The following is a 23,747-nucleotide window of genomic DNA, read 5'->3' as shown; positions in this document are numbered from 1 at the left end:
CTTGATACTTGATAAAAAGGGCAAACAAGAAAAAGTGATATTCATTTGCTATGCGCTGCAAATTTCACATTCTACAAATAAGTGCATCAATGTCATTTGAGGAACGATAGCAACATTGTTGAATTTTCAATTTGTGTGACAATCAACGAAAGTTACATATCATTCAGACAAGTTCCTCTCTATTTGCAAGAAGTAATGCATATCTTCCAGGTTCAATAATTGTTATATTAAAGGAGTACGTATTTAGATAAGTTGAGTAAGTAACTTTGTCATGCCAAGTCTGGTACTTCGGACCGTACAAATTGATGAATAAAATGGTCTACATTTCCACAATCTTGGGCAATCAAAACATAGGGGAACCCAGTTGGAAAAAGAAACATAGATTTTTGTTATTTAACCATTTTCATCAAATATTTTCAGCGTTTCATAACACGCACGTGAATATCGTTTTCGATCTACACCAATACTTGATACAACGTGTAAATTATATTTCACACAAATAATGCCTTCCAACCTTTCCAAGCACAGTCGTATTTGAAACTGTTTCAGATACACAAAAATGACGTTTAAAAGACGAAACCTCATGTCTCGAAGCTATACATTAAAATAGGAGCTATCTTAGTCTCAAAGATTGTCACAACAGTGATCGATATCTTTTAAGTAGAGAATACACATGAAACGTTGCCTTTCTTGCAGACCAAACTAATCCAGACGAAAAGAGCTAAATAAACTCAGCGTCAAAAGAAAGTATAGGTTGGTAATTTGTAATGTTCCTAAAAATAGCGATAACTAGTGGAAAGTGGGTATTGGGAATGTGACTGTCCAGGAACAGGTACTAAAAAACACCTCACCCGAACGCGCCACCTTTGACGGCGCTCGTGCGGTGACAAAAAAATGGTGACAGGGTTTCCCGCCTATGGCATAAACTGCACGTGCATGTTAACTGTATAAATGCGTTCGTCTGCAGGGTATAACCACAAGTGATAAAAGCACACAAAAGAAATGCCACGACTGTCACAGGAGCAGAGAGAGAGAGAGAGAGAGAGAGAGAGAGAGAGAGAGAGAGAGAGAGAGAGAGAGAGAGAGAGAGAGAGAGAGTGACATCGGTATGGCCGAAATGGGGGCAACACAGGTCCAATTTGCCAGAAGGCTTGGTTGTACACCATTGAAAGTAGCCAGGCTGATTCAACGGTACAGGCAGACAGGGTGGACACAGGGCAGGCCTAGAACCGGGTCGACCCCGAGTGACAACACCACTGGAAGACGGTCAGATATGGCTAATTCACCTGCAAAACAGATTCGTAACGGCGACGGCGACGGCGACGGAAGCATTAGCGTTGGGACATCCCCTTAGCCAACGCACAGTACTACGACGACTTCGTGCTGCTGGATTCCGAGCGTATCGTCCTTTCCGAGGAATGGTACTGACTGCTCAACATCGACGCCTGAGACTGCGATGGGCGAGGCAGGTTCGACGCTGGCAAGTGAGAAATTGGCTTCGAGTGCTGTTTACTGATGAAAGTCGGTTTAACTTGTTTCGAAATAATGGCAGAGAACGAGTTTATCGACGCAGAGGGGAACGTTTGGCTCCGGCGTGTATTCGACGGGGAAGGTGTCATTGTTTCAACACGACAATGCCAGGCCGCATACTGCAAGACTGCCTCGGAACTTTCTAAACCAGCAGAACGTTGACGTTTTGCCCTGGCCTGCCCACTCACCCGATATAAATCGTATTGAACATCTGTGAGACCATCTTGACAGACAGATTAGAGCACGCTATCAGCCTCCCGTCAACAGACAAGAATTACAGCAGGCCCTGAGAGACGAGTGGCAACGGATTCCAGTCCACGTCATCAGAAGACTGACGTCATCGATGAGGCGGCGTATCACAGCACGCATTGAGGCAGCTGGAGGTCATACACGCTATTGAGTGCAACTGTGTCGACAATGAACTTGTAGTGTGTCTGACAATGTTTTGGTGACATTTCAGACAACTTTTGAAAATGAAATTTCTTATCCCACCATTGTTTACTTTGAGCTTACATTACCTTTGATTGCACAATTTCATTCCAACTGAGGTTGATCAATCATTTGTTACCCCTCCCATTTGCGAACCTCTATAGTGCCACTTCTTAGTTTTATTTAAGTAACCATAGTTTCTGAGTTTTTCAAAATATAAGATATATTCATGTTAAGGTCTAAGTCCCAGTTATTACAAAACATATCTAGCTTTCTTTGCAAGCCAATAACACAACCATCAATTAAAGATATATCATCAGCAAACAAAAATGATTTTATTAGTGTTCTGTGAAACAAAAATACCTCTCTAGCCTAGCTCCTTTAACTGATTTGATATCAACTGTGATACCGGACAGCATCTAAGTCTATAAATACATTTCGGTCATGAAAAACTTCAAAGAATGTACGTACATACATTTAGCAGGATGGGCTAGCTTTTAATTATATGTGCACGTGTTTCAAATGCTGCAAATGAGTTTATTAACACTGATCCGTACAAATGGTTTTACTTTTATTGTACATAAAGAACAAGATACAGAGCTATTATGATGCTTATGTATAATGAAATGACCAACAATTACAAACCAATTAGTTGTTCGAATTTGAAAACAACAGCTGATTATTGTTACTGTAGAATTATACTTTCAAATCGAAATAAATCGTCTTTGGACAACATGGAAAATGTAAATTTTTGACATAATTATAAAGTTATGAATCAAGACCCTTCTTTCAAAGGGTAAAGCAAAAGGCCAATCAAACTTGCTCCACATCCAAAACAGCCACGCCACTTGGACGACCTTGTGCTTGGATTTTGCTTTTACCGGTGCTCAACATAACATGTTCACAAATAAGACAGTGTCCCTACTCAGTTGTTTCTGACAATAACGACGAAAATCAGTGTGTCCAGAAGGGATTCTTAACATTATTTGTCATGGTGTAAATGCACATAATCTACGAATGGATAAATACTTGTATGACAAAACTACCAAAACTACCAACATTGGAGCCTAGAAAGTCAGTGTAAACTTGCCACAAAGGTGTAGGATACAATTATATAAAAAACTCTTGAAATGTGTGATAGCTCTTTACATTTTAACATAACATTGAAAAATATATACTCTGTAGACTTCTGTAGACATGTTGCAAAGAGTTTTAAAATGTCTTATCACAAAATATCCCAAACACCAGCTAATTGTTACTTCTCGACAAAACGTGCCATGTAAGTCTGGAAGATTGAATACATGGTAATCATTCCTACATGTACATACACTGTTTCATTCATGTTACCAAGAAGTCGATAACCTTATAATACACAAACTAGTTAGTTACATGCTGTAGAGGGTCCGATTGACATACACTACATACAGCTAGACATATGATCAAGACTTCATCTATATCCCAAAAGTTCCTACATAGTGTACACGTATAGATTTATTATAATAACACCACTGTCAGTTATAATAAATACATTGCATGAACGATAAACAAGCAAAATGTGATATTCATCTTCGAAAACCACCCTAACCAAATAGAGTCACTTTTCATATGATCTTTACATATATATATCACCAGATTAACTTAGAACATATGCCTAGGGCAAAGTTTGCATAACATAGAGTCCCGATCCGTAAATAATCTAAATGTGATGTCATGTATACCAAGTATTGTGAACCTAAGCCGTTTCTTGCTTGTGTCGAGACTCGTATGCACGATATTTGTTACACATGTCTGTCACATTTGGATCATATACCACTCGGGACTCTATGTTGTGTTTGTAAAAAAATGTAGACATATCGGATGAACAATATACAATATGAAAACACTCAAGCGTCTGAATGCCATTTCAATAACTAATCAGGTGCAATGTATCTATAAGCATAATTTAAGTATTTGTAACGAAGATATATTCTTACTATAAGTATCAAATTAGTGTAGTAGGAGATGATCCTAGGAAACTTCTACTCTGTGTTTTGAGTACGTGGATACTGACTTTAGATACCTGTCAACCTGAACAGGAAGGGCATGTATATATATAAGATGCTTTCACTACACCATAATGTGTACATGGTTATCACATTTGGATTATATAATTTGAGTCTGTTAAGTTTTAATAATGTAAACATATATTTACTATGAAATATATACTATGCTTTTTTTTGATAATATACACACGTATTTATTTCGAACTACATCCTGTTTTGTTATAAAAATGTACACACATATTTTCAATGAGCTATATACTACATTTTGTTTTGATAATGTACACCCGTATTTGCTATGAACAACATGCCATGCTCTGTTTTACTAATTTAAACAAATACATACTATGGACCATATACTATGTTTTGTTTTAATGATGAACCATGATATTTACTATGAACTATGTACCATGTTTTGTTTTAATAATGTACACACATATTTTCTATAAACTACGTCCTGTTTTGTTTTGATGATGTCCACACATATTGTTATGAACTATATACCATGCTTTGTTTTAATATTGTACACAAATATTTTCTATGAACTACATCTTGTTTTGTTTTAATAATGTCCAGACATATTTTCTATGAACTATATACCATGCTTTGTTTTAAAAATGTACACACATATTTTCCATGAACTATATGCTATGTTTTGTTTTAATAATGTACACACATATTCACTATGAACTATATGCTATGTTTTGTTTTAATAATGTACACACGTATTTACTATGAACTACATCCTGTTTTGTTTTAATAATGTACACACATATTTTCTATGAACTATGTACTATGTTTTGTTTTGATAATGTACACACATATTTACTATGAACTATATACTATATTTGTTTTAATAATGTACACACATATTTACTATGAACCATGTTTTGTTTTAATAATGTACACACATATTCACTATGACAAATATATCATGCTTTGTTTTAATAATGTGCACACATTTTTTCTATAAACTACATCCTGTTTTGTTTTGATAATGTCCACACAAATTTTGTATGAACTATATACCATGCTTTGTTTTAATAATGTACTCAAATATTTTCTATGAACTACATCCTGTTTTGTTTTAATAATGTACACACATATTTTCAATGAACTATGTACTATGTTTTGTTTTAATAATGTACACACATATTTACTATGAACTGTATACTATATTTTGTTTGATAATGTACACAAATATTTGCTATGAACAACATGCCATGTTCTGTTTTACTAATGTTAACACATATATACTATGTTTTGTTTTAATAATGAAGCAACATATTTACTATAAACTATGTACCATGTTTTGTTTTGATAATGTACACACATATTTACTATGAACCATGTATTGTTTTAATAATGTACACACATATTCACTATGACCTATATATCATGCTTTGTTTTAATAATGTGCACACATATTTTCTATAAACTACATCCTGTTTTGTTTTGATAATGTCCACACATATTTTATATGAACTATATACCATGCTTTGTTTTAATAATGTACTCAAATATTTTCTATGAACTACATCCTGTTTTGTTTTAATAATGTACACACATATTTTCAATGAACTATGTACTATGTTTTGTTTTGATAATGTACACACATATTTACTATGAACTAAATACTATATTTTGTTTTGATAAAGTACACACATATTTACTATGAACCATGTTTTGTTTTTAATAATGTACACACATATTCACTATGACCTATATACCATGTTTTGTTTTAATAATGTACACACATATTCACTATGACCTATATATCATGCTTTGTTTTAATAACGTACACACATGTTTACTATAAACTATATACTATGTTTTGTTTTACTAATGTACACATCTATTTACTGAGAACTATATACACTCTTTTGTTTTAATAATGTACACACATATTTACTATCAACTATATAATATACTGTGTTTTGATAATGTCCACACATATTAACTATGGACAACATGCTATGTTCTGTGTTAATAATGTACACACATATTTACTATGAACTACATCCCGATTTCTGAACTGTATACTATATTTTGTTTTGATAATGTACACAAATATTTGCTATGAACAACATGCCATGTTCTGTTTTACTAATGTTAACACATATATACTATGTTTTGTTTTAATAATGAAGCAACATATTTACTATAAACTATGTACCATGTTTTGTTTTAATAATGTACACACATATTTACTATGAACTACATCCCGATTTCTTTTAATAATGTACATACATATTAACTATGAACTATGTACCATGTTTTGTTTGAATAATGTACACACATATTTTCTATGAACTATATACCATGCTTTGTTTCAATAATGGACACACATATTTACTATGAAATATATGCTATGTTTTGTTTTAATAATGGACAAACATATTCACTATGAACTATATACCATGCTTTGTTTTACTAATGTAAACACATATATACTATGGACTATATACAATGTTTTGTTTTGATAATGAACAAACACATTTACTATGAACTATGTACCATGTTTTGTTTTAATAATGTACACACATATTTACTATGAACTATGTACAATGTTTAGTTTTCATAATGTACACACATATTTACTATGAACTATATACTATGTTTTGTTTTTATAATGTACACACATATTTAATATAAACATTATGCTATGTTTTGTTTAAATAATGTACACACATATTTACTATGAACTATATGCTATGTTTTTTTTAATAGTGTACACACATATTTACTATCAACTACATACAGCATAAAAGGAAATTAAAGTAATGAATGACACATAAAGGTATAATCAGTGCAATAAATGTGACAATAATAATAATGTATTTGCAACAAAGATATTCTCTTACTATAATTACCTAATTAGGGATATAAAGGGTTATATTCAGAGGATGTGTTTATTAAAGAAAACCACTCTAAGGGGTATTTAGTGCAGAAATGATGATAGAGGTCCCCCAAGGTGGAACCTACAATAACATAGTAAACACATATTTGTATACCCAATAAATGGATTTCTAGAACATGTATTTAAAGAAATAGAGTTATTCTACCCCCATGTGTGATGTAATACAGTACTGAGTGAGTGAGTATGGTTTTACGCCGCTTTTAGCAATATTCCAGCAATATCACGGCGGGGGACACCAGAAATGGGCTTCACACATTGTACCCATGTCGGGAATCGAACCCGGGTCTTCGGCGTGGCGAGCGAACGCTTTAACCACTAGGCTACCCGACCGTCCCCTAATACAGTACTGTACTGTCATAGTTTAATCATGTTGGTGCATGGGGGTAGAGCAAACTATTACTTTTATAAGATGCTGAATTTAAGACTAATCTTATGCATTATCCTAGGTGGGTTTAAAACTAGATCTTCCATAAGCAGCGACATAATTTGAAAACCAACGAACAGAGCTAACTGGTGGGCTATTCCACCTGACTGCCTGCGCCCTATCGTTAAGAGAAGAAGTATACATCTCAACATCCTAAAATGGGTAGAATATGGTTATATAAGTCACATTTCATAATCCGTTCAGTATTTGATTATTCGCATTCTCGTGCAGCAATAAGTGTAATTTGAATTCAAAGTTTTATAATAATTTGCTTGAGTTCAATCACATGACTCGAAAGCGTGCACAAGTGCATTGTAGCGTCGAGCTAAGAACTATAAACATAGCCGACGTCCGGTGTCACTGTTTATTTTTAGTTGAAGTGTTTTCTGTCATAAAAGTTGCAACCCTGTTTCCACAACTAATATTAGATGACTGCGGTACTGAAATAGTGTGCTCACTGAGTTGGTTGCACGTTAGGATATCGGCGTGAATCAACAATCTGGGGCGTGATATGGCGGCGCCGTGGGACGAACATGGCGGCGGAAAAGCAACAGCGATCGTTTAGTTTAACTGCATTATGTTGCTAAAAGTCCTACACTGAGCAACATGACTGGAATTGTTTATGCCTGTGCCAACAGACAGCCATAATTCCTTGGGCACCAACGCCCGCCCCGGACAACTTTGTGTTTACTGTGGCACGGGCACAGTGTTTTCGGGGGGAGTTAATTTTAACAGCACCATGACGTCAGCTCATTATGACGTAATTAAAAAGTATATTTTATCGCAGGATTAAGTACTTGCTAGCTTGTTTGTTCTTTAATGCTGCACTCAGCAATATTCCAGCTATATGACGGCGGTCTGTCAATAATCGAGTCTGGCCAAAACAATCCAGTGATTGACATCAGCAGTATCGATCCACGCAATTTGGATACGGTGACATGTATCAACAAAGTCAGCGAGCCTGACCACCCGATCCCGTCAGTCGCCTCTAACGGCAAGCATAGACGCCTTTGACGGCAAGCATGGGTTGCTGAAGACCTATTCTACCCTGGATCGCAGGGTTAAGTACAATCGGAGCCTTTGATTATATCTGGGATGACAATAACGTTTCCGAAACTGTGGATTATCTTTCCTCAGATATGGAATGCCATTTTCCAGGCCTTCAGCATCTTTCACGTTTACTGCCCCAATGAGGGCCTGAAACAAAACACAAGGTGGACACACTCGCTACTGACTGTGTGAAAGTGCCTCTGAACCCCATGTGTGGTCGCCATATTGTTGAAATAATGCCGATGGGATGTTAAATGTTAACATTGCTCTGTCCTTGGGATATATTTTCATCAAAATATTTTGACCGATGTTCTTTGCATTTTCACACCACCTTTGATTCTATTTCAAAGATATAACTGTTTTTGGTGTCAGATGTGACTTGTCTTTTTTTCAGTCAGATAACTGACAATGTAGTCGTGGCCAAGTTATCTCAAATTGTCCTTTGTGATATTCACAGGAACACCTTTTTGATGAAGATACTTGACAATCTCAATATGACCTTTTTCAGCTGCAATGCACATTAGCGATTTGCCATGGCTATCTGTCATATTAACATCAGCACCTCTCTCAACAAGATACTTGAAAACCTCAGTGCGTCCTTTGGCAACTGCAGTGAATAAAAGTATATTCCAGCAACTACCTTTCATATTCACATTAACACCTCTTTTGGCAAGATACTGAAGAATCTGAAAGTGTTGATTTGCAACTTCTGTGCAAAGAGGAAAGTTACCATATGTATTCATTATCTCAAGATAAACCCCTTTGTCTAAAAGATACTTGACTATCTCAATGTTGTCATTTTCTGCTGCAGTGCACAGAAGGACAAGGACATACCGAATCTCAACAAGAAAACGGACAGTATCAATGTGTCCATTAACGGCTGCACTGCAAAGAGGTGTGTGTCCATGTATACATGTATTTACATCAACACCTTTCTCCATAAGGAGTTTGATCATCTGAGTGTTACCAAGTTCAGCTGCCCTCTGCAAAACTGATGTCCAGAATGTATCTGTTATATTCACATGAACATCTTTCTCTACAAGACTTCTGACCATCTCAGTGTTACCAAGTTCAGCTGCCCTCTGCAAAATTGATGTCCAGAATGTCTCTGTTATGTTTACACCAACACCTTTCTCCACAAGGAATCTGACCATCTCAGTGTTTCCACGTTCAGCTGCCCTCTGCAAAAATAATGTCCAGAATGTATCTGTTATGTTTACACCAACACCTTTCTCCACAAGGAATCTGACCATCTCAATGTTACCAAGTTCAGCTGCCCTCTGCAGAATTGATGTCCAGAATGTATCTTTCATGTTTACATCAACACCTTTCTCCACAAGGAGTTTGATCATCTGAGTGTTACCAAGTTCAGCTGCCCTCTGCAAAACTGATGTCCAGAATGTATCTGTTATGTTTACACCAACACCTTTCTCCACAAGGAATCTGACCATCTCAATGTTACCACGTTCAGCCGCCCACTGCAAAAATAATGTCCAGAATGTATCTGTTATGTTTACACCAACACCTTTCTCCACAAGGAATCTGACCATCTCAATGTTACCACGTTCAGCTGCCCTCTGCAGAATTGATGTCCAGAATGTATCTTTCATGTTTACATCAACACCTTTCTCCACAAGGAGTCTGACCACCTCAGTGTTACCATGTTCAGCTGCACTCTGCAGAACTAATGTCCATAATGTATCTGTTATATTTACATCAACACCTTTCTCCACAAGGAATCTGACCATCTCAGTGTTTCCAAGTTCAGCTGCCCTCTGCAAAACGGATGTCCAGTATGTATCTGGTGTGTTAAGGTAAACACCTTTCACCACAAGGAGCCTGACCATCGCAGTGTTACCACGTTCAGCAGCCCTCCGCAAAACTGATGTCCAGAATGTATCTGTTATATTTACATCAACACATTTCTCCAAAAGGAATCTGACCATCTCAGTGTTACCACGTTCAGTTTCCATCTCAAAAACTGATGTCCAGAAAGTATCTGGTGTGTTTACATCAACACCTTTCTCCACAAGGAGCCTGACCATCTCAGTGTTACCACGTTCAGCTGCCCTCTGCAGAACTGATGTCCAGAATGTATCTGATGTGTTTACATCAACACACTTCTCCACAAGTAGCCTGATTATCTCAGTGTTTCCACTCTCAACTGCCTTACACAGGAGTGGGTTCCCATAAGCATCTACCTCATGCACACTGGCACCTTTATCCACCAAGTATCGAACAATTCCAATGTGACCATTTCCAACCGCACACCAGAGGGGTTCGATCCCATATGTATCTATAATATTCACATCAACATCTTCCTCTCCCAAAGACTTCTTACTTTTAGTCTCTCTATTTTCAGCTGTAATGCAGGTATGTGAGTTCCCATATTCATCTTTAATAGTCACATCAGCACCTGTCTCTGCCAAGTACTGGACAATGTCAGTGTGGCCATTTCGAGCAGCACAGCACAGGGGTGAGTGTCTATTTTCATCTGTCACATTCACATCAACACCTCCCTCTACCAAAAACTTAACAATCTCAAGGTAGCCATTGTTAGCGGCACTGATCAGAAGTGGATCCCAATATGTTGACGCAATACTCATATCAGCACCTTTCAGATAAAGATATCTGACAATCTTCAAATGACCATGTTTAGCTGCAATGCACAGAGGCGACACACCACTTTCATCTTTTATATTCACATCCTCATCCTTCTCCACAAAGTACTGGACAATGTTGAGGTGACCTTTCTCAGCTGCATTACACAGAGCGGACTTCACATTGTCCTCTACGTGGTTATCAGTTTGGAAAGACATCTTTTCAAAGAAATATCTGAAAACTTTCAGATGACCATGTTCAGCAGCACAGTAAATAAGGGACTTCAAACTGTCAATGGTAACATGTACTTCCGTATCTCGAATGACACATTTGTTTACGTTGGAAAATTGTAGTAAATATGTCAATAAATCTACGGTACCTGATTTCACAATCATTTGTAGAGAGGTTGTGTTTTTGTTATCTACATCCAGTAACGAATATCCATGGTGCTGCAACACTGCTATCATCTTAGCTTTGTTGTGTTGCTCTATGGCAACATCTGTGGTGGTATGACATCTTTGTAGTGTACAGATCAGAGCAGACACGGCAACGTGCATGGGGTATTCGCATTGTAAACCATGTTCTTTGATTGACATTATTAACCTGTCTATAGAGGGAATATTTTCTGCTTCTACAGCCAGTGTCAGGGCTGATTTTCCAGTAAGCGTTTTGTCAGTTATATTTGACTTCCAAATCAGTGCAATGTGCACCTTTTCGGAACTATGAAACGAGGATAGTGCCGCAAAATGCAGAGGTGTAAAGCCATATGTATCTCTAGGAGAGGGATTTCCACAAAGCCGATACAGGAAATCCAAAGTTTGCTCAGATCCATACTTTGCTGCAAGATGAAGTGGTGTCTGCTGACATTTATTTTTGCAGTGAGCGTTACCTCCATGGTGAAATATAGCAGCCTCCAAAGCTGAGGTATCATTACATCCTGCAGATAGGAGAACACAGTCATCGGTAACATCTCCCATTTCCACATCATTCAGCACTGTCAGTATATCCATTAAATTGAACTGTTCTTCTTGTCCATTTCTTGTTAGAAGAAATGTAGGAATTGCATTATGAAATTGCAACAATATTTGTCTAAATGTCCCTTGTATTCTTTTTGGTTCCAATATCATTCTGATTAATCTCTTGAAAAAGGGGAATTGTTGGCGTTCTGTGCACAGTGATAACATATTTTGTAGGGTGTCCATGTCTGAATCATTTTCGTTCATGCAACCAAGAGCCAGATCAAAGAGTCCTAAATGTGCTTTCTCAGCTGCACATGCCGCTATAAAGCATTCTGTTGTTAGCTCAGCATCTTGTCCAATTAGAACTGTCACATTTTCAGAGTTTGATTTATAAAATGAACAGACAAACATACTTTGTCTTGTCTTTTCATAATGGCCAGCGTCCGTTGCCTTTAGTGAATTGAGCAAATGAAGTGCCAAATTATATGCTCCAGCCATAGTTAGATATGAAGTGATGGATTCATATTCAAATAACTTCAAAGTGGTTTGCTGCAATGGTAGGACCTTCTGGGTGTCCTGGGTGAATATGTTGGTCAGGACTTCCATTGTTTCTTCTGTGAAGTATATGGTTGCAGTAACTACTTGTTTCTCTACTGGGTGTGTTGCTATTTGGGCTTTTGTTTCCACATCCCAGTAGGATTTTGTAAGAAAGAAAATGAAGTCAGTATCCTTCAAACAAGGATGAGCAGTTACCAACTGACAATTGTCAGACAAAAGTTCTTTTGTTATCCTCTCAGCAAGAATATCATACATATCTTCTGAAACTATTACAATCCAATCACTACCATACCTTGTGTCAGCTGCAGGTTTTGTTCTGATATATTCGAGCAGAGTACTTATAGAACACATTTGAATTCCCTTTGACAAACTGTCTTTGCAAAATTCAAGGAATATGACATCATAAATGCAGCGATGTAGGAATGTAAAGTGTTTGTTACTTGCATTCCAGGATAGGTATACTGAACACAAACTGCGTGTTACCTCTTCTATTTTCCGAAGGGTTGGTTTTTGATTCACTGAGCATATTTGAACAATATTATCCAGGATGTGTTCATCCACAGTTTGCCCTCCAAAAGGGTCAAAAACTTTTTTTGGCAATACCCCGTCATAAAACATCACTAGTAATAAAACTAGGTATGACAGAGGGTCTTTGTCACGCATGATCTTTATAGAGTCTGACAAGTACATCATTGGTTCAGTAAAGAAAGCAACACTTTCAGAATGTTTCGGTTTGCTGGTGGCGTACAGATAGCAACATTGTGGGAATCCTAACAGTTGGTCTGTTTGTATGATCTGATTCTTCTGTTCTGCAGTAAGCTTCAGGTCTTTTGCAAAAGTTTTGATATGATTTTCTAAAACACGAAGCTTCTCTTCTTCCGAAAAAAACAAAGTAAATTCTCTTGCTGAATAGTTCTTGAATACTGTATACGTTAAGAGATGGGATTTACAAAGTTGAAAGATATTTGTTCTGGAAACTATAATAAGAGACACAATTACTGCTTCTACCAGGGGCATCATCATGGGAAACTTTTTCTCCCACCTATTCTGAAGATCCTGTACCAGATTTGACTGGCCAAATATGTCATCAATGAGTACAACATACTTCTGTTTCGATTTACGTGATGCAGGAATAAGATCCCACTGACCAGGGTCTGTCAATATCAGTGGTGTGTGGGAATGTTTCGATGAAAAAACCTTCAGCAGAAACAGAGATGCTGTTGTCTTCCCTTCACCGGATCGTCCAGTGATTATAATCCTTCCATGACGCAGCAAGTGATTCTGGAGCTGACTGATTGCATCAGTTTTGACAAGCAGTCGCTCGTCAATGTCGAGAAGTCTGAGCCTGCTATGGTCTGAAAAATTACAACAACAAAAAATATGTATAATGTGACATCATATGTCTTGGTATGATTTTTTGTTGTTTAACGCCATGCTCAGCAATATCCCAGCTATATTGTAAATAATCAGGTCAGGACCAGACAGTTCAGTGATTCACAGCATGAGGATTGATCCACGCAATTTGGGTACGATGACATGGAATGAACATTGTTACAGTTCGATTCATTTATTTAGTCACCTTTTACAACAGGTATAGGTTGCTGGGGACTTTTGTCCTTACCCGGAATCCCCACAGGTGAATAATCATAATAGTATCAGATGAACACAACTCACCTATGATTGAGTCCAATACAGATGTGTCCCCTCCTGAATAATATAGTAAGAAATCATGTATCAAACATTAACGTAGTCAGATTCGTACACGGATTGTGATGAGCTCACTCACTCACAAAACGAAAGGAAGAAACACACACAATTCACAAGGCAAATACAGGATTTAGAAATATATAAAATCAAATAGATATGTTAACAATAGTTCTATGGCACTGAAGCTCACCTGGATATGTCAACAGTATACATGTCAACGAATAGAAAATCTCAACTCTTGTCTTTTGATATCAAATATATCAACTCGTGTGGAAAAACTCTGAAGCATGCCGAGGAGTTTTCCTACTTTTATCAACTTTTTTCAGTTTGTAGACAGTAATAAGCTGTGTCTTGAGTGTAAAAAAAATACTGCTAACAGCTTCAGTGGCAGAGCCATTTGAGAAGTCACTTCACCAATGACGTCACAGCGGTCTGCAAAGAATTGTGATGGAATTTCATTGCAGCAATATCTACATATGTAGACATAGCTTGAACTCACCCAAGCGATATCTCCCGTGGGAGCCAGTTTTGGATGATAAAATCAATTAAAAAGACATTTAATAATATTACCCCCAAAATAGTATTTAAAACGTATGTGTTAAACCTCACTACTAACCATACATTTGCCAAATTTATTGAGTAGTTTCATCTTACGGGATGGTCAAAGTGCAAAGGTAAAATATATACAGAAAAATTGTTAAGCGCACCCTAATATATTTCATTGCTGTTTGTCCCAATTTTTGTAACAGTCATGAAAGATATAATTACGGGAAGAATTATGTTTTATCGAGATGTTGTAGTCAGTCATGCGTGACGAAAGCTCACGTTCCATGCATGGTATGCCCGTGCAGCATGCTACCTCCGAGTATCTCTTAAAGCAGTATATCCAAACGTAAAAAGTGCTCTCTGAAGCTTGGTTTTAAAGAGTTATTCCATGACATTGTGTGACCATGACACGAAGGCGTTTATCAAACGACACAAGATGGCAAATAATCGGCATGACGCAGGAATGTATTGTAATGCAATTGGTCGGAATTAAGGGTACTATCATACTGTCGTAAGCCGTTTACTCGAGAAACATGCTCATACCGGCGATGTACAGGACCTATACGCCGATAACCCTTTTTAACAAGTACTCGTCTGAAACAGCTGTGGTTGCCCAATCGTCGGTTCAGAACCAGAACCGTCAGATACCGGCTGAAAGCAGCAGGACTGAGGGCTAGATGAATCATACAGCATCCCTTGTTGAGAGATCACCACAAAGCCGCTCGTTTAGCATGGTTTATTGCGCGACAGAACAGAAATCGGAGAACTTGAAGACGGATCCATTGGTCAGACGAAAGTCGTTTTTTGCTCCACGTTACTGATCGAGGAACGAGAGTTTGGAGGCACCGGAATATGGCCTACATCCCCAGGAACATTAAACCGACTGTTGCATACGGCGGGGGCTCGGTAATGGTTTGGGGGTTTATCTCTCGTGATTGCAGGTTGGATTTGGTCCCCCCAAGGGGCAACTTAACAGGGGCTCAGTACATCCGGGACGTTTTGAGACCAGTCGTCGCTCCTCATTTTGACAACCACCCTCGTGCAACTCGACCCCAGTACATGGATGACAAGGCCAGGCCTCATCGTTCGCATGCAGCCGTGGTTTACATGAGGGTCAATGCAATAACGACTCTACCCTGGCCAGCAATGAGCCAACATTTGAACCCCCTTGAACATGTTTGGGATATTCTGGGCCGGCACATACAGGCACGAGATCATCATGAACACAATTAACGCCCATTGGAAGCAGCATTGCATCAGGAGTGGTTGTTGTTGACCCATCAACAGATCCAACGTCTGACTGGAGGCATGAGACGTGGGGTAGAATGCGTCATCCGGGCACGTGGCGGTTATATCCGCTAATAATCTGTTTCACATGTCATGTCATGTAGAGACTTTAAGAAACATTTTAACATGAAACGTAACTCATTTAATTAATCCTGAAGCTCCATACTTTTTTCGAGGTATTGGCTAAGTTAAAAAATAGTACCTGTGTTACCATGATGTTTTCGTCAGTATATTTTAATCACATTTCACTTATATACATTCTTTATTTGTTGTCAAATGTTTGTTCTATCCGATGAAATTAATATTGCCCAGCTCCTGTGGTCAGTCACCCCATGCCATGATTTTGCCATTTGTCATGGTTCAGAAATAGGGGCGTGCTTAACCTTTTTCTTTGTGTATATTTTAAAACGTAAAATATCGCAAAAGTAGAACACATATATCGTACCATACTACTAACTACACGTGCCAAATTTTATTCCATTTTGAAAACAAAATGCTGTGCAATAGCCTATTTGAACCTTTATAATTTGTCATCATGTATCGTCATTAGTGGAAACACATCAAAGTAGTTTCAGCTTCATTGGTCTTGTGGTTTCTGATAAGCAGTTCACGACGTGCAAACAGGCCACGACAAAAGCTTACTTGACTTTTAGACAGGTATATGGTATTCAAAGTAGACGTCTACCATGTCATTTTAAAATGCTACATTCTGACTGATCCACTAGCAGTATCGAATCTACGTATGACAATGACTGACTGCGGAAGTAAAACATCTCTAGGATGTTCCTGATCTGAAGAAATACTAACGTGGATTATAATTTCAAAATACTTTTGCTGACCTTTGTTTTCCTTGAATGTGACATTCACGCCAGTATTTCCCATGAGATTGAAAACATTGTGAGAGTTCCTTCCCTTGGTGTTAAAGACAGTGTCCTCTGGAATCTGCACATCACAATCCTCTTCTTGATGAAGTAAAACAACAGTGATTATTTGATTGGTATATTGTGTACAATTAAGATACAACTGCCACATGAACATTTTGTCAAGAACAGAAGTGATTTTCTGTTTTATGAATCACATTTCCGAATATACTGATTATAACATCAGGCCTCATAACCAATAACAATGGAATACGATAAGACAACCTGTTTAAAGATTTCTGTTACACATACGGTGCCACAATACATTGTGATTTTATTAAGTTTTATGGTCCTGGCGACATTGTGAGTACTTACTTCCAAAGTGCAAGACTCTTCCATCAAGGGCATTTCCAGCAACTGTCAACAACCTGCGACCTTCACACAGCTCATCTGTTTGCAGATTCCGGGGAGGAGTATGGACAATGTCTAAAGACATTGCAGCTTCTCCACTGTCAGAGTCACTGCGTGTCTCACAGGCGGAGGTTTCATCATCCTTCACAGGGAATGTTTTGTCTCCACTTTCTGGCTGACTTTCTACTGACATATCACTGTCGTCCTTTTCATCATCATCGTCCTCAGATAGGACGACATCAGGGTCTTCATACCATTCAGGATCCATGGAAAGGACTTCCTGATGACATACAATCTAACATTAATTTGTTACAAGAATAGGTTGTTGTTTTCTGTTAGATCTTTAAAGTCATTCCTTCTCAATTTTTCGCAAAGACAATATCTTGGCTCTTTGGAGTTTTGCTTGTTTGTTCTTTCAAGCCAAACTCTATATTTCAACTAAATAAGAGTGGTCTGTAAATAATGGAGTCGCCTCGTACGACAAGCCTAGAATTTAACTTTCTCTTTCTTGCGTCCACAATAACTAATCATGATGGCTCATTGTCATAGCTAAATACATGCAGAATTAGTGTATTATGTATTGTTCTAGACATTGTTGCCGAATTTACAATGCCGATAGAATATTTTCGTTAGTCCCTATGTTCTAGCATTAAATGATTTTAGGATTATCCTGTTGTTATAACCATTTAAAATAATTATTTCTCCCTATTTAAGACGGGTTTTTCACTTCCGTTTATGAAATTCAACACGACCAAGTGCAACTGTGTCTAAATCTAAGTAAAATCCAGAAAGTAATATATGTATTTATATTTTTTCTTAACTATTTTGATTTATCATAGGGAGCAGACAAAATGATGAAGATAAAGATGGTGGGCACCAATCAACTTTATTAGGTATTTTTTTCAAAAACAATTTTTTTTCAACAATGATGTACATTTATGCATCTTAAAATATATTTTGTATTTTAGATAGGATGAAACAATCTCAAAATTAATTTCATATCATTAGTTTTAGGTAGACACTCAATATCACAGTTAATTATTTTCAGAATTAACAGATAATACAATGTATTAAGATATGTAGAATTAGGATTGTCTCAAGTATATTCTTTAAACCAAAGATTTATTATTTACCATGATTACTGAAAAAAAACCACTTCTTTAATAATGCAATTGTTATATCATCATAGCAGATAAAGAGCCCCACTATGCATAGCTAGCATAATTTTAATGATAATTATTTAGCATTTCTTGGGATGATAAACTGGACATATTACAAAATAAGAAATGTATTTGTATTTATTATTCTCCCATAACAAATTTTACAGTGGTTTATTTTTTTCACATAATCTAATTTTGGGCCTGGGAGTGGAAAGCTGTGTCGTTATTCTAATCAGAGACCTTAAATTATTCTAATGTGTAAATTTTCAGGACATGGTAAGTATAGAAAAACTCAAATTTATGGGTGATGAAAAAATGACCAACAAGAGGCCATCTTATAACATTTTACCATAAACCTAATTTCTTTACATCAGCAATGTCTAATTTTAATTTCAATACTTTTTACCAAAAAAATCACATATGAACAGGTCACTAAAATACATATTTATTATTATGTCTTGTTTTCATGAAGATAAAAAGAAGAAAATCTGAATTTTAACTTACATATTATCAGTAAGTCTTAACTTCTAATCTCATAAAATAACAAAAGAATAAAGTTTGGAGGTAACTGTTGCAGTAAAATAACAATGTAAACTTACAAGGGTATTAAAACTGAAATGATAATTTATTGTTTACATATATCCTATGTATTTATGTTTCACACACAATAAATTATTGTGCTTGTCAAATTCACACTGTTTCTTGTCATTCACAAATATGGGGAAATTAGATGACTCATTTAGTAACAGTTTTGGTGTCATGATGTTAAAATAGTATGTTCCAAAGAAAAGTTGTCCACTGAGTAAGTTTTTTTATACAATAAAAACACATGTGCTCACCATGTTCAGGAACAAAAAAAAAGAAAAAAAGATGACATGAAATAATCATCATTTTACATAATAAATTATTCACTGTAAAATTAGTTTAAAAGAGGAAAATTCGTCCAACAATATTACTATCCATTGATGAATTTCAGGAGATGTAATCAGCTGATCAGTTGCCTGAGTTGGTGTTTATAGAATCTTGCCTGATCAATCCGGCTGACAGTTCCTTTGGGCCCTTGTTTTATCAAATCACATTAACTAATTCTCAAAACGTTACTCCCATCAGCTTTTAATAGTTAACAAAATACATAACATGAATGCTAACAATTGGCTTGCCTGTCACGGAAAACTCGTGTGAGTTGTCTTAGCTAGATCCTTTTTGCCTGTTTATGGTGCAGTTGTCTTACTGAGCTGGGAGGCTGGGGGAATGCCAAGTGGTTACTAAACACGGGAAATCTTCAACAACGAGCTCGACTTTTTATGGCGTATTGTTATGGGTGAAATAGGATTAACCACTGTGTTCGGTTGTTACCGAAAAAATCTACACACTCGTGATTAATCTGCCACAATTAGAACTCGGCAAAGCCTCGTTCTAATCGTGACAGATTAATCACTCATGTGTAGATTATTCGGTAACAACCGAACACAGTGGTAATCCTCTATATAAACATCTTATTTATTTGGTATTATGTAATATGTCACTGCGATAAGAGATGGTGTACTATCAGGAAGTATTATACGCTTTTGATAGTGAAATGCTATTTGTAACCTGTTACCCCTTTCCCTGATAATGGACAGGACTGCAGTGACTTGACTGCTTTGTGTCTGTACTGTTTGAGAAATCATATTTTACAAGCGCTCGATGTCAGTTTCTTTTCTGTAGGAAAACGCAGGGTCATGAGAGCAATTCTGTACAGGCGCTTCAGAGAATGTATAGATTTGGCTGATGTGAAATATGACATGTAGAATGTGTTAAGACAGAGATTTATTAAAACTAGTGTTGCTGTTGTCGAAGTAAATACGAAGATCAACATGTGAAAATATTAAGTTATAGTAGATGTGTATTATTTGTATTATATCGATATGGTATATGGTCTCTGAGTATACGAAGTCATCACTGTTGTACCATTGCTGACCAATCATGAGCATCACTACAAACAAAAGACCACTGTTATGTATTGGCCTCTTTGGACGTACACCACGTTCACCAGTTGTTTGACTGAATGGTTAATAAGTTTGTGTATCTAAATTGGAAAACAGTCAACCCTTCTGAAAAGTAAATTTCATCAGTGAAATATTTTTCATGAATTTCTTTTTATCATAGCACCAAAATGTAAAAATGGCATGGATATCCAGGAAACAAATGCGCACGGACATTTCTTCAATATTTAAATAGATGAACATCTGCTTGCCATTAAAGGGACTGAAGCATCATGGCTTTATGAATGAGGTGCGGATACAGCAGGATGCCCATACGTGTAATGTATTATGATAGGTGGCTCTCTGACAGTGATTCTCTTCAGGGTTCAAAGAACTATTATGCTTGGTGTTTGTCGGAACTTGACCCTCGGAAAGCAACAAGGCACGATGGCAAACTGACGATTCCATTTGTATTTCCATTATCCTAGGCAAATTATGCCATGCATACTTCCTGGTTTAATAAGCAGTCGGTGAAGTTATTATTGTTACCTATTTATTTATAAGAACTGACAATTGGCACATAAATGCTAAATGTTGGATTTGTGTAAACATGTAAACAAAGGCAATTTCTACCCAGAGACCATATACCACACTAAAATATGACCGTCACTGTTGCTATTCTAAAATGCGTCGTAAATCACGCAAGGCGACATTGTCGTAAAACATGTACCAGCACACACCAATGTTTGATCGGTGCCAATGTCACTCAGGTGTAGTGTTTATATCACATGGCTTGTATTCAATTAATTGGTCTCTGGTAATAATTTTGTAAATATTACCACTCAATTTTTTTCATTACCATTACTTTAGACAATACACACAGAACCATAACAACACTTACCTCCGTGCTCAACAGCCACGTATCTTGTTCGACGATATACGTACAGCACCCTCTTTTGTAGGAAAGAAGTCAGCCCTTCGATATCGTAATTTAGCTTGTAGTAATACACAATGTCATACATGTGATCGTGTCCATTTCACTCAGGTGTAGTGTTTAGTCCCTTAGCGGGTGTTTGAGTTAGTTATTTTTGGTCCTATCAGAGACCATATCGGCTATCAGAGACCATATGACCGATATGGTCTCTGGTCATATTTGTAAAAATCACCACACAAAATCTTCATTACCTTTAGACAAAACACAGAGAACCAAGTTTATAACAACGCTTACCTCCGTGCTCAACAGTGTGAGCCTAGTTCGACGACAGATATACAGCAGCCATATTATAGGAAAAAGAAATCAGCCCAGAGTGTTACCGCCCTTTGATACCTGAATTTAGCTCTTTGTAATATACTTACACACTATTATATAACATATAGTACATATACACAATTATATTAACAACAGACGAGAATTTACATTTAAATTTACAAACTGTTACAGTGTTTCATTATAAAGTGTGTTTTGAACTTCGAAAATATGTGTCCATTGAAAATATGAAATGTGTTATTCAGGTTGTCCTAATCTTCACAACTCCAACTGACCGAATTTTAGGTTATCTCAACGCTGACTGTTCAAAGTTTATCAGTAGCTAAACTGGCCAGAGTATTGTTCGTTTTGAAACGTCGGTCACAGTGACTTGGAGGTTATTATTGTATTTTGTCAGCCGCCCACCATATACAAGTTATAGGTTATGAGCGGAGCATTTAATGCATTGTAATATATGTGACCAACCATGAGATGAGGGGCCTCATGGGTGAAAAGTAACTTTTTGACTTTTCATTCTATTTTAAACTACAGTACTTCGAGCTCGGGAACACAAAAGTAAAATTCACAAGCTTCAATTCATACTTATTACAGAATTACATATCATCAAACATTTGGACTCATTTTTTGCAAAGTCCCATTTTATGTAATAATAGCAGTTTTAATTATTATGTCGGATTAACTGAACGTCGACATGAATGCTGACTTGTATTGAAATAATGTTTCTATTTCATTACGAACGGGAGAAAAATAAGATATTTGTACAGTCTGAACGCATGGCCATTTTTACGGAATTAAGTTGAGGTCAAATGTCTTCCTTTATGACGTCACAGCACACTTGTATCCTAGCACCCATAAGGCCCCCTTTCTAGTGGTGGGTCACATATATTTCAGTGTTTTCAGAGATGAAAGATAGGGCAACATAAAACAATAAATCTGGGTTAACCACGTGTTGATAAGGAAGGTGTTTAAATCATGTGTACATGTATACAGAGCGTGACGCGAGTCGTAAACGTTTAGGGTGAGGTGAGGTGAGGTGAAATGGGGTTTAACGCTGTATTCAAGATTATTGCACTTATACAGCGACATGCATGCATGCATGCATGTGTGTGTGTGTGTGTGTGTGCTTGTACTAGTCTGGACTGATGCCGATTTTATAGTGCTAGCACACTGAGATACCATGCCGCAGTTTAACATGAATACCCCACTCAAACACAGTATACTGACTCCGAGCCGACCAGCCCTTCTTCCAGCACCTTAATGCCGAGCGGAAGGCAGGGAAACAGCAAGTATCGTCTTTTAATGTCTGCTGGTATGACGCGGGCGGGGAACGAACCCCGGATCCCTATTTAGTGGACAATTGCTGGGAAAAAAAAATTAAATTATGAGTTTCGAGTCTTTTTAAAATTCAGTCAACCCGAACATACAGCTTAAAAACTCTAAGGAACAAATTGAACTTTTAAGGTCTGTGCTTTTAACTTTCGGACGGATAAATAAGAACACAATCTCAATTACTTTGCCTTTAAGTATGTTTATTTATAAATTCATTAAGATTTTATTATTTCAGTGACAGTTCTCAACTGAAATAAATACATACACATTCAAAGTTTGAGGTCGTCATAAACTACCAAATTCTAAAAATATCAATCTAAAACTTCAAGGAAAGTACTGTCAATTTCAGTAGACAAACGTGTTGACCATACATCAGGTAGACCATTACTCTATATACAGGTACATGTAGGATTGTCTTTGTTGAAGCCTGGGCGGTCCGGTAGCCTAGTGGTTAAAGCGTTCGCTCGTCAAGCCGAAAACCCGGGTTCGATTCCCGACATGGGTACAATGTGTGAAGCCAATTTCTGGTGTCCCCCGCCGTGATATTGCTGGAATATTGCTAAAAGCGGCGTAAAAGCATACTCACTCACTCACTTTGTTGAAGCCGACCTCATGGAAGCGGAAGTTTAGCCTTTGGTCTGTACATACTGGAGGTCGTCGTTAGCAGACAATGCATTCCCCAGCAAAGAAATGTCACCAAAGTCCC

At 37.1% G+C, this 23,747-nt stretch overlaps 1 protein-coding gene across 1 annotated transcript; it reads right to left on the bottom strand.

Annotated features, from left to right (window-relative positions):
* Window positions 1-8,427: 8,427 nt before the first annotated feature.
* On the bottom strand, window positions 8,428-23,747 carry LOC139475538 (uncharacterized). The gene is made up of 6 exons (XM_071258727.1): window positions 23,636-23,747; window positions 17,286-17,601; window positions 16,890-17,012; window positions 14,185-14,217; window positions 11,029-13,865; window positions 8,428-10,932 (listed from the first exon to the last, which is right to left on the bottom strand). The coding sequence occupies exons 2-6, from the start codon at window positions 17,587-17,589 to the stop codon at window positions 8,818-8,820; spliced, it is 5,412 nt and encodes a 1,803-aa protein (XP_071114828.1). The 5' UTR covers window positions 17,590-17,601; window positions 23,636-23,747; the 3' UTR covers window positions 8,428-8,817.

This window comes from Haliotis cracherodii, unplaced genomic scaffold (genome assembly GCF_022045235.1).
Source record: "Haliotis cracherodii isolate W230 unplaced genomic scaffold, xgHalCrac1.p SCAF_3, whole genome shotgun sequence".
Taxonomy (NCBI): domain Eukaryota; kingdom Metazoa; phylum Mollusca; class Gastropoda; order Lepetellida; family Haliotidae; genus Haliotis; species Haliotis cracherodii.
This window is presented reverse-complemented; position numbering and strand designations above follow the sequence as displayed.

Bases quoted from the DNA above. Each gene is read 5' to 3' on its own strand.
- LOC139475538 (XM_071258727.1), bottom strand. From the start codon at position 17,589: ATGGATCCTGAATGGTATGAAGACCCTGATGTCGTCCTATCTGAGGAC. The intron at 17,013-17,285 runs GTAAGTACTCAC...TACTTCATCAAG, and splicing joins AAGAGTCTTGCACTTTGGAA to AAGAGGATTGTGATGTGCAG. The intron at 13,866-14,184 runs GTGAGTTGTGTT...GTAATTTTTCAG, and splicing joins TGTATTGGACTCAATCATAG to ACCATAGCAGGCTCAGACTT.